A 12,494-nucleotide genomic window follows, 5' to 3' on the forward strand; every position below is an offset into this window, starting at 1 on the left:
CCATAGAGGAACCACGGAGAAAAATACCAATTCTGTTATTTTTATGCCACCCTTCCTATCATCTTCATCCCTGATGGAGAAAAAGTAGGAAAAACTGTTTGAAAAAAGCATACAAGTTTGGAGGTGGATGCCACCAAATGTTTAAAGATTTCAGACATTTTGCTGTAAACAGGGGCTGCTGCAATGGCTTTGTGTACAAGTATCTACTGTACATGATAACAAGGCCTGCAGAGTGGGAAGGGGGAGGTAGCCTGTCCAATGTGTGTGTGTGTGTGTGTGTGTGTGTGTGTGTTCTGAACAGCGGTCTATATACATTGCATTTTATTTTATTTTTGATGATTATGGCTTACAGCCCATGAAAATCCATTGTCTCAAAATATTAGAATATTTCCCGAGATCAAACAAAAAAACAGAAAGTATTGATTAATATAAATAAACATACAGTTGAAGTTGGAGGTTTAAATACTCCTTAGCCAGATACATTTACACACTGTTCATATTCAATCCTAGTAATTATTTCCTGTCTTAGGTCAGTTAGGATCATTACTTTATTTTAAGAATAAAAACCGTTAGAATAATGGTAAAGAGAAATATTCATTTTATATTTGATATATATATTTATAAATATAAATTTATAAATATTTAAAATATATATTTTATATAAATTTATTTATTCTTTTATTTCTCTCATGATATTCCCAGTGGGTGAGAAGTTTACATACGCTTAGTTATTATTTGGTAATATTGTAAAAAATGTTTTAGGTAGCCTTTTACAAGCTTCTTACAATAAGATGCTGAAATTTTAGCTCCTTCTTTCTGACTGGTGTAACTGAGTCAGGTATGAGCTATAAGCAGTGATAATCAAAGCAACTTTAATTAACTTTTTAAAAAGGGAAAAAAAATAATTTTGTGCAATTTAACTGTGGGACACTCACTCACTCATCTTCTATACCTCTTTATCCTATATTCAGGGATCTGGAGCCTACCTCAGGAGGCTTAGAGCATACCCTGGACAGTGATTATATATATATATATATATATCAGGAACAATTATCAGCATAGGTGCATTTCCACTGTGAGAGACATTGTATGATTTTTTAACAATTTATTTGTGAATTACTGTTTCAAACAAAGACCATGACGTCTCCGTGTATTATTGATAGTAGCCTTGGAAACGATGGTCCCATCTCTCTTCACGGCATTGACCAGCTCTTCCCGTGTATTTCTGGGCTGATTCTTCACCATTCTTAGTATCATTAATACCCCATGTATCTACTCAGACTTAAGGCTGATTGTGGGGTGCACAGGTGTCTTCATGACAGCTAACAACCTCAAACAGGTGCTACTAATTTAGAATCATGTATATATAGTTTTATAGATCTGTAAATATGTTTATATTGCACTGCTAACTTGCATTTCTGGTTAGATGCTAACTGCATTTCGTTGCCTTGTAACTATGTGCAATGACAATAAAGTTGAATCAAATCAAATCAGTTTTGCGAAAATATGGGATGGTCCTCATGTTGATCTACTTCACTACATAGTGAACAGGGTAGTAACGTCACACTGCAAAGTGAAAGTGAAAACAAATGTCAGACAGCTTATCTAGCGGACACACTTGTAAGTCTGTGCACAATTTTTCTCTTGATTAAACTGTTTATCAGGAGCAAGAATCTTCGACACCACAACCAAAACAAAGGCATAAGGAGAAGCATGGAGAGACCAGATTATTGTAAGTAATATAATGTATGTGTGAATGTCACTGAATTGTATCTAAAGGCAGTCAGTAAAACACATTAGCTTAGTGATCACTATCATCTCACCCTTCACGGTCGGGGGTTTGAATCACGCCTCAGGTCTGTGTGTATGGCCTTGTATATTCCTACTCTGGTTTATGCTAGAGTTCAAGAAAATGCATGTTGGCTAATGCTGGTCTTTCCAGATTGTATTCCATAATGTATAATGTATCAGTGCTCTTCCCCTTAGAGCACTGACCACTTTCATGAAGTCATATGACTAGCCATCAGTTGTGCTGATTGCTAATAGAAAAAAGGAAAAAGGGAAAATTTAGTTGAGGATAATAATAATTATAATCATCATCATCATCAGAATAATAGAGTACTTTATTAATCCCAAAGGACTGTGATTTCCATATATATATATATATATATATATATATATATATATATATTAGTGCTGTCAAAATTAGTGCGTTAACGCATGCGATTAATTTGAAATATTTAACGCATTAAAAAAATTTAACGCAATTAACGCGTTGCAGTTTTTTTTATTTCCTGTTGTGGCCGACGTGTGTTCAACGTGCAAAGAAGTATGGATAAGACCAAGGAAGGACTTTTAGACGGAAAGTTTCAGTATAAAACTCTGCCGGATGGTTCTGTGGATAAAACAAAAGTAATCTGTACATTTTGCAAAGCCGAATTTAAATACCACAGAAGTAATTCGTCTTTGACATATCACTTAAAAGCAAAACACCCCACCGAAACAATCTCTACAGGGCCTCGCCAATGTAAATTGCATTGATTGTTTTGAAATTCAAATGACACAAATGGCACATACCTGTGTTTTTATTTCTGTAATAAATATGGCTTTCAAGCCAACAGTTAATTTGGAGAATATTGATGGTTTATTGCAGGTATGTTGTTTACATGAGAAAATCTGTGTTACAAGTTAAACAAAAATTCCAATAAACAATCATATTTGAATTTAAATAGTTTCATTGTCTTGAGTTTACATTAATTATTTACATTTACATATCCAAAAAGTTTCAGTCTTTTAATTATGATTAATCGCGATTAATTGGAAAAAATTGTGCGATTAATTAGTTAATTTTTTTTAATCGATTGACAGCACTAATATATATATATATATATATATATATATATATATATATATATATATATATATATATATATATATATATATATATCGATTAGAAAACTGGGGTCAGAGCGCAGGGGTGCTGGGGTGCTTGGAGGTGTTGGGGCTCAAACCTCAACCTTTTGATACAGTTGAGTTTCTTACAAAGAATGTTAAATACAAGTGTTTGTGATGGTTTGTGCTAATGAAAGATAAAGAAATACATAATGTTGATTAAATGAAGCTACAATCTACTGTATGTAGATTAACCAAGTAAAAATACTGCAATTGTTTTTTTTAACCAACTATTATCCTGCAGTATGTTTGTATGATATGCTTCTTAATACATTACTATATATATAATTTTAATTTCTTTAAAATCTAGTTTCTCGTGACTCCAGCAATCTACTGTCTGAGGAGCAGCTTCTTTGTTCAATCTGTCTGGATGTGTTCACTGACCCAGTAACCACTCCATGTGGACACAACTTCTGCAAAAGCTGCCTTACACTGTGCTGGGAGAAGACTTATAACTGTCCAATATGTAAAGAGAAATTCACAAAGAGACCTGAACTGAAGATTAATACAACACTGAGAGAGGTTGCAGATCATTTCAAGAAAAAAAATGGTCATGACAAATCAGCGGTTCTTTGTGATGCGTGCAGCGAAGAGAAGCAAAAGGCACTGAAATCCTGTCTGGATTGTTGTGCAACATTGTGTAAAACTCATCTAGAGCCTCACAATAATATTCCAACGTTTAAGAAACACAAACTAATAAATCCTGTGGAGAACCTGAATGACTACATATGCCAGAAACACAAAAGACCTTTGGAGGTGTTCTGTAAAGATGATCAGACATGTGTGTGTCTATTCTGCACTGAGACAGACCACAAGAATCACAACACTGTTCCTATAGAGAAGGAGAGTGGAGAGAGGAAGGTGAGAAACACTGATCGACACTGTGGCTGGTAGGGGCAGAGGAAAGAATTCAGATTGATTAAATTAGATAGATTAACTTGACTTTCTGTTCAGGAACTGAAGTCCACAGAAATGGTTCAGGAGGGGCAGAGGGAGGATAGGGTCCCGGACTGGCATTAAAGGGGTCATCCAAACCCATTTTTCATTAAATGTTAATATGATCTTTAGGTTCCTAATGAAAAATTTGTAATATATTTAATCAAAAATTTTCAATGGTTGTTTAAAAAAAACACTACTATTAACTAATATCGCCTGACAACGCAGAAATTAAAAGAATGGACATGCATCGACTCGATTTGTCTTTCTCATCACTGCATGGGCATGAATTAACGAGCTGTTAACTAAGCCTGGTGAAGATGAAGCAGGAACATAAAGTTAGTACAGATCCATTTTTCAGGAGCAGCTTCGTAGCAAAACCTGCTTTATATTGCATTTATAAAGCCCGTGTTTATAAAGCAGTCTGGTGAAAAATGATTAGCGCAAACATGAACGCATTTAGGTAGATCGGCGGAAACATTAGTTTCAAAAACAAAATTCAGCCACTGCGTCCTCAGCGGCTCAGATGACTGCTGTGTTCACTATTACACCCAACAACTGTACACCGCACTCGGTTAGGCGACATTTTGCTCCAGCAGCGAAAAACAATGGCCGACAGCTTCTTCTCACTCGGGGTGGGTCTTTGCTAAAACAACTAAAATAACTGAATAAGTGAAACTAAATAATTCTAATCAAATGAAATAATTATGAAGAAATGTTATAACCTCTGCTCTGTCATTAGATTCAGCTGGGGCAAACACAGACAGATGTGCAGCGAATGATTCAGGACCGACTGAAGAAGATTCAAGAGATCAGACACTCAGTAGACCTTGGCAAAGTGTGTGGATTTTATTTTGTGTGTTTTTTGCTTTTAATTAGCTTTTAACTCTAACTACTCAAACTAGTTTGTTAGAAATGAACAAACTCACATTAACTATTAGTTCAGTATTCAGCAGTGGTGTGCAAAGTACACAAATCTGAAATTTCAGTAAACGTAGAGATACCCCGGGAAAATATTATTTCTGTAAAAGTACAAGCCCTCTATTTACATTTCTACTTGAGTGAAGGTACAAAAGTACTCACCTTTACTTTTACTTAAGTATCAAATAAAAAAATCTATGTTTACAGAAAACATTCTCTCTGTAACCATTTACTCTTTTGATTTCAAATTCGTAAAGGCAGGCAAATCACAGAATTATGCATAATAGTCACTTCACCACTGTGGTTATGTAGTGCAATGCCATGCTGAAATGTAATGTTGGTGGAGTAAAAGTAAAATGTATCCTCTAATAAAACTATTCTAGTAAAGTACAGATATGTTAAATATTGTTTGTACTTAAGTACAGTGATGAAGTAAATTCGACCTCTGCTATTCAGTGTTATTTGCTGAAATTGAAAATGTCTTCCCACTTTAGAGAAGCACAGAGAAGGAGAAAGCAGACAGTGCTGAACTTTTCACTGCTTTGATTCAATCTATTGAGAGAAGTCAGGCTAAGCTGCTCAAGGTGATGGAGGAGAAGCAGAAAACAGAAGAGATGCATGCTGAAGAACTGATTAATCAGCTGGAGAAGGAAATCACTGTGCTACAGACAAGAGACACTGAGCTGGAGAAGCTCTCACACACTGAGGAGCATCTCCACCTCCTACAGGTGAGTGCTTTTCTATCTCATCTTACTGAGAATACAGCACATCACGGATCAACACTCATCATGCTGATGGATCTCTCCTCTCTCTCCGGATAAACTGTAGATTTACTCCTCCGTGTGCCGCCCTCCACAAACCAAGAACTGGACTGAGATCAGTATTACCACTGATTTGAGTGGGGACACTGTGAGGACAGCTCTGTCTCAGCTTCAGCAGACTCTGAATAAGAAACTTACTGATGCACTTGATGGCAAGTCAAAGGAAGCAAGTAAGAAATGTTTATATTGACTATGAATAAAGATAAAGATTATATGGAAAGAGATAAAGATTTTTTTTTATTGTGGTGACCTGTAATCTATAATCAACAAAAAAAGCTTGAATTATTTTGATTAACTTGTAATGAATGTAGAATATATTGCTTCCTGTGCATAAATCAGAATGTTTCACTTTTTCAATTAAATTTTGTTATTAAATGTTCTTTTTTTACAATAATCTAATTTTAATCTAAAAAGTCCCGTCTTTTAAGATGCATTGTATGCATGAATACATGCTTAGCGCTTTATCTAAATTGAATACTACATAAAATCTAATGTCAGTGATGTGTTGTAATTAGTTTTGACAGAACTGAAGAGGATTCAGCAGTATGCAGGTACAGCAAGGTTTCTGATTTCCTTTAATATTAAAAAATTTTTATTTGTAGGATTGTCCAGCTTAAAGTTTTTTCTTATCTTCCTTGTTGAAGCTCATTGATTTTGGGGTTTTAGAACCTAGTGAAATAACACATATATTAATGAATAGAGGGATATTTGTACATGTAGGCTGTTGGTTATGAAAGAGAATGAGCTCAGTTACACTGATATTATAAAAAAGTCAGATTTTTTAAAGATATCTTAACTGTCAATATTGCTAAATATAATAGTGCACCTCATCTGAGCTGATATTGTACAAGAAAATGCACTATATATTGGATTAGATTAAAATGTATTGTCATTGTGTAGAATACATGTACAGAGCCAATGAAATGCTGTTGGAATCGAACCAGAAGTTGGCCAAATTACAATAAATGTGTTGTGTGCAAAACAATGTGTTCTACAGTCCGAAGATGCATTTGGTAATAGAGTTAGGGTATATATCATGATATAGTAATGCAATATAGTAATGTACAGTATAACTGTGCAACATGGTGTAGTGAATAAAGATGTATGTCTATAAAGGTGAAATAATTATGAAGAAATGTTATAACCTCTGCTCTGTCATTAGATTCAGCTGGGGCAAACAGCTGAATCAAACACAGTGAAATACAGTGAAATACAGTGTAATTTAAGTTTCACTTAAGTTGAAGTTCATAATCTCTCATTTCAGACTTAACTGAGACACATGTCATTTCTCACATAACCCACATGTGTAGGTCTTGCTCAACATGAATATTGCTTAACTCACTTCGTACATAACTCATTATGGCACACATTTATTTTCCTCTGAATTAATTCATTTATTGCTTTGGTTTTGCTGATTAATATGGTATGTTATAATTTAATCCCTTAACCTGCATACTCACATTATACACTGTGTGTTTTTCTTAGTCGCTGTGACTCTGGATCCTGATACAGCAAATCCTTATCTCATCCTGTCTCATAATTTAAAGCAAGTGACAGATGGAGACAAACGGCAGGATCTCCCAGATACGCCAGAAAGGTTTAATAAATGTGTCAATGTTCTGGGAAAGCAAAGTTTCTCCTCAGGGAAATTTTATTATGAGGTAGAGGTCAGAGGGAAAACTAAGTGGGATATCGGAGTGGCCAAAGAGTCCTTTAATAGAAAAGGGCCAATTACACTGACTCCTCAGAATGGACTGTGGACTTTGGTGCTAAGGAATGAGAATGAGTATAAGGCTTGTGCTGATCCTGATGTCCTTCTCACACTGAAAGAGAAGGTGGAGAAAGTGGGGGTGTTTGTGGATTATGAGGAGGGTCTGGTCTCCTTTTATGATGTAAAGGCCAGATCACATATCTACTCTTTCACTGCTCAGTCTTTCACAGAGACACTTTATCCGTTCTTTTGTCCTGGCTTCAATGAAGGAGGAACAAACTCAGCACCACTGATCATTACTGATGTAACTGGGACTGAATAAATGAAATGAAATGAAAACCACCCATATCCACGTTTTTTAAAACGCATTAATAAAACAAATAATAATACTACTATACAAAATGTATTCATTTATTGCTTTACTGCTATTGAGAGATATTATTTGAGATATAAAAATTATCAATGTATCAGAGATTATCATTCTTTATTAAATGCATGTGCAGTAAATAATCCTACCTAACTAAAAAAAAAATATTTTTAACAGCAGATGATTCTGGTGGTTATTTTTTAGTGATTACATAATATTGCATAAACTTTTGCTGTAATAGTCAGACGTGAAATGTGAAATCTGTACTGTAATTATGCATATCCAATAAATTAAAATACTAATACATGTATAACAATGCAGGCTTCATTTACATTACTCCATTTACAAAGTCTGATTTATTCAATTTATTTTATATATTTAATTAAGTATCTTTTATTGCCCTTTTAACCATGTACAGCAGGTACAATAAACAGTACAATGATATCTTGTACAGGAGACTACGCATAACTAAATTATATACAGCCTGGCCGCAAAGAGTCCCACTTTTTAATATTGTGTTTATGTAATTAATGCAATGGCCATTTCATGCCTGAAAATGATTCTTCATGCTTTAATTTGAGTGCTGGAACATGGCCGTGCCATCAGAGAAATATGTATATGTGCATCTGTACTGTACTGTTACTACCAGCTCAACAGTAAAAGACCTGGGCATAATATTAGACAGTAACTTGTCAGTACAAGTAAAATCATATCTCCAATATCACAAAAATTAGCCTTTTTCCACCTTAGAAATATTGCCAAGCTTAGGAACATCTTATCCGTATCTGATGCAAAAAAGCTAGTTCATGCATTCATGACCTCCAGACTGGACTATTGTAATGCATTACTAGGTGGTTGTCCTGCATCCTCAGTAAACAAGCTACAGTTAGTCCAAAATGCAGCCGTCAGGGTTCTCACTAGATCCAGAAAATATGATCATAACCCCAATATTATCATCCCTGCACTGGCTACCTGTTCAGTTTAGAATTAATTACAAAATAGTATTACTTACATACAAGGCTTTAAATGGTTTAGCTCCCACGTACCTAACCAGTCTTTTGATACGCTATAATCCACCACGTCCCTTAAGATCACAAAACTCCGGACTTCTGGGAGTTTCCAGAATATCAAAATCTACAAAAGGGGGCAGGGCATTTTCATATTTAGCTCCAAATCTTTGGAATAGCCTTCCAGACAGTGTTCGGGGCTCAGACACGGTTTCCCAGTTTAAATAAAAGTAGACTCAAGACGCATCTCTTTAATCTGGCATACGCGTAACTCATCCCATAACCTCATACTCCAGTACACCTATCCTGAATGGCAACTACGCTAATTCTCTCCATCTGTTCTGTATTTTTCTACCCATCCCAAAGCATCGAGAGATTGTACCAGCTTCAGTAGACAAAGGCCAACCCTGCGAGGTGTCTGAAGCATCCAGAGAAGGACCAGCTCCAGCTGGATTCTGCTTTATGAAGGTTGGAGCTACGCATGCTGCTCCCGTGCTTCCAGTGACCCAGACCCCATCTGCCCTCTGCACCTGCTGACTCCCTGTGCTGAACTGGACTTCACGTTAATTTAAAGAACTTCTGTTATATTGCACTTTTACCTGCATAACACACATTCTATCTGTTATCACCTAGATGAGGATGGGTTCACTGTTGAGTCTGGTTCCTCTCAAGGTTTCTTCCTATTGCCATCTCAGGGAGTTTTTCCTTGCCACTCTCGCCTTTGCCACCCTTGGCTTGCTCATCAGAGACAATCTCATTATTATCTAGACACATTTTTCTCACACATACACACTTCAATAAATTTTCTTTTCAAATTTTCTTTTCATTTTTGTGAAGCTGCTTTGAGACAATGACCATTGTTAAAAGCGCTATATAAATAAAATTGAATAAAATTGAACTACTATATGTGGAAATGCTTTCATTAAATATGTGTGGAAATGCTTTTATTGAATGTTTATGGAAATTATTTTATTATTAAATGTTTTTTTGAAATATACTTTTGTGATGATACTTTTCCTACTATTGATTCTTTAATAAATGGCACCTGTTTTTTATTAGCCAGGCAGAATTACAGAATGATGTAGAATAATGTCAGCATCCAGGCTTCTATGACCCTCTAGTCACCTCACTCACCTGCTACCTATGATCTGTGACCTGGGTTAATACATACCGTAGCCTCCCTTTACCCTGTTTAGTTTCTGAAGATTAATGTCAATTTCAAAAAAAAAAAACTATATAGTGAATAATGTCTTAAGTCGTCATTTAAAGATTGCCAGAGACTCATCTGTACGGACATCTAGAGGAAGTTCATTCCACCACTTAGGTGCCAGGGCTAATTATAATAATAATATCTGTGTATGTGTAGATTATTGTAAATAAGGGAAAACTTACTGTATAAACCTGCCAGGTTTGTCTTCTGCTTCCCTTCCTTCAGCTCTTTATCATTGATACAGATCACTAATCAGGAAATAAGGCTTAAAAGGCCTAAATCAGTGCACAGAGATTTTGATTCGATTTGATTCGATTATTTCTAAGCTTTAGCAATGTAAATGTAATGTAAATATTTGTCATGCCAATAAAGCACCATTAAATTTTTAATCTTGAGAGAGAACTTGCATTTTTTTGCATTGCCTATAATTGCATTAAGCATTTAGCGTCACTAAAAAAACACCCCTACATTAGGGGCAGAGTCAGGTAGGTGTGGTGAGGAAGCTGGTGTGATGTTTTCTCAGGTTTCTTATCTGTGTTCCTGTTTACAGTACAGCGCGTCAGTGTGAGCAGAACTGAAAAGCATCAAAGGACAACCTTTAAGAGAGAGCAAGCAAAAGAGGTTGGGCTTTTCAACATTTTGTCAACAGTGTGACCTGTACCATCTTGTTTTATGGTGTGTGCATGTGTGTAGATGTGTGTGTGTGTGTGTGTGTGTGTGTGTGTGTGTGTGTGTGTGTGTACTGTATATTACTAATATCTGCTGTTTATTTCAGAGTAACTGTAGGTAATTGACCATGTAATAACAAGTATTGTTAAACTTATGAAAGTTTTTAAATTGTGCATAGATCCCTAAATTATATTTAAAAGTAATTATTAAATTATTTTAATGGAAACCTACTGGAGGTAAATCTTTCTTTGCTCTTTAATATTTGATTTGTTTCGTCAGCTGATCTGAATGAGGCGAGGGTCATGTAGCCTCAGTTGGGGGCAAAGCGTGTGATCATTTTACTGCACAATGTTAGGAATGTACACCACTTCACTGGTGTGGATATAAACATAAAAATATATAAAAAGAAGTGGTTTAAATGTTAAACAAGGCTATTTACCTAAATCTGTAAGTACTGTAATGTGTCCTAATAAATAGGGTAGGTTGAAATTTGAACCTATTTGTAAGGAACATCGATTGCTCAGAAAGGTGTGAATGGTTCAGTCTATCGAGCACTACTTTGCAGCTCATTGCAGTACATCTTTCCTTTGAAAAATGAAATTAGCATATCAAAAATGCTAAATAAACAGCAAGGTGAACATTGGAAGAATTAGCAGTTAACTCCATTCAGGAACCAACTGAGCTAAATTTGCTAACTACTTGTGGTTACCTGGTGTCAGACACTCAGCATTTGCATTAAAGAAAAAAAAAAACATTTTGTTTTGTGCTGCCTTCACATAGCACTTGAAAGTGGCCCAAATCTGATTTATTAATCAAATCCAGTTGATCTTCTTTGTTTGTTCACACACTAATCAAAGTGTCATATACAGTATCTTTTTATCTATTTATTTGCCCTTCAGTCCAATGAGTTTAATAATAAGTAATAATTTAAATCAGTTTAACTTGTTACTTTAAAAGTAATCAGTTTTGCACTTTTGGAGCCCCAGACATTGGAGGGTAGATGGGGTTACTGATATTATGGTGACACTGGTTGGATATTAAAATTGTGGTTTATATACCCCAATAAGATATTGTTAGCTATATGTTTGGGGATTAAACTGGATCTGTACTTTTTGGATTTGTTTTTTCCCCAAAATATTACATTTCTCAGCTTTTTGTAGTGTCCTTACTTTTTGGCCATTTCCCTTTTTGCTTTACCTGATTGGCCAAAGACAAAGAAATACAGCAAATAAAGAAAATAGGCTAAAACCATTTATAAAATAGGTTGAACACGCCAATCGACTGGAACGGTCTGGGTTCTTGGAGCCTATTTTTAGACTCACTGCTTTTAACTTACAAATTTTAAGAAAATCTCACACATTTTAATATCCATTCATCCCTTATCTATACTACTTATTCTGTGTAAAGTCACAGGGGGGCTAAAGCCTAACCTAAGGAACTTAAGGCACAAGAAGGGGTACACAAGATGGGTTGCCAACCAATTGCAGGACACAAGCACCAGGATTCACATGCCCAAATGAAACAATTACCCTACATCTAAACTACATGTCTTTGGATTGTGGGAGGAAACTGGTGTACCTGGAGGAAACCCATATAGCATAAGGGGAACATGCAAACTCCACACATAGACCAGAGGCAAGTAAATCCCCAACCTTAGAGGTACAAAGTCATAGTACTATTTATAAGGTCCCAATTTGAAATATCTGAAAGCTATTTTGTAATACGTTCAAGGTCAAGATTTATATCTCCATGTGTGGACAAGTCATGATCACACTGGTACACACACAGTGCTATGTATCAAGTCATTAAAGTCTAAAATAACAACAATGTGAACTTAAGCTCACATGTCATGGTGCATACTTCTTAATACCATGGGCCTTACATAAACCTTTTCTCTCCT

General features: G+C 35.5%; 1 protein-coding gene across 1 annotated transcript; it reads left to right on the forward strand.

The window, feature by feature from the left end:
- The first annotated feature begins 1,599 nt into the window (after positions 1 to 1,599).
- On the forward strand, positions 1,600 to 8,024 carry LOC128507961 (E3 ubiquitin-protein ligase TRIM39-like). Its single transcript, XM_053479144.1, has 7 exons — positions 1,600 to 1,732; positions 3,263 to 3,813; positions 4,631 to 4,726; positions 5,304 to 5,537; positions 5,638 to 5,800; positions 6,146 to 6,181; positions 7,116 to 8,024. The coding sequence occupies exons 1-7, from the start codon at positions 1,714 to 1,716 to the stop codon at positions 7,661 to 7,663; spliced, it is 1,647 nt and encodes a 548-aa protein (XP_053335119.1). The 5' UTR covers positions 1,600 to 1,713; the 3' UTR covers positions 7,664 to 8,024.
- Positions 8,025 to 12,494: the final 4,470 nt, after the last annotated feature.

This window comes from Clarias gariepinus, chromosome 19, assembly GCF_024256425.1.
Source record: "Clarias gariepinus isolate MV-2021 ecotype Netherlands chromosome 19, CGAR_prim_01v2, whole genome shotgun sequence".
Classification (NCBI taxonomy): domain Eukaryota; kingdom Metazoa; phylum Chordata; class Actinopteri; order Siluriformes; family Clariidae; genus Clarias; species Clarias gariepinus.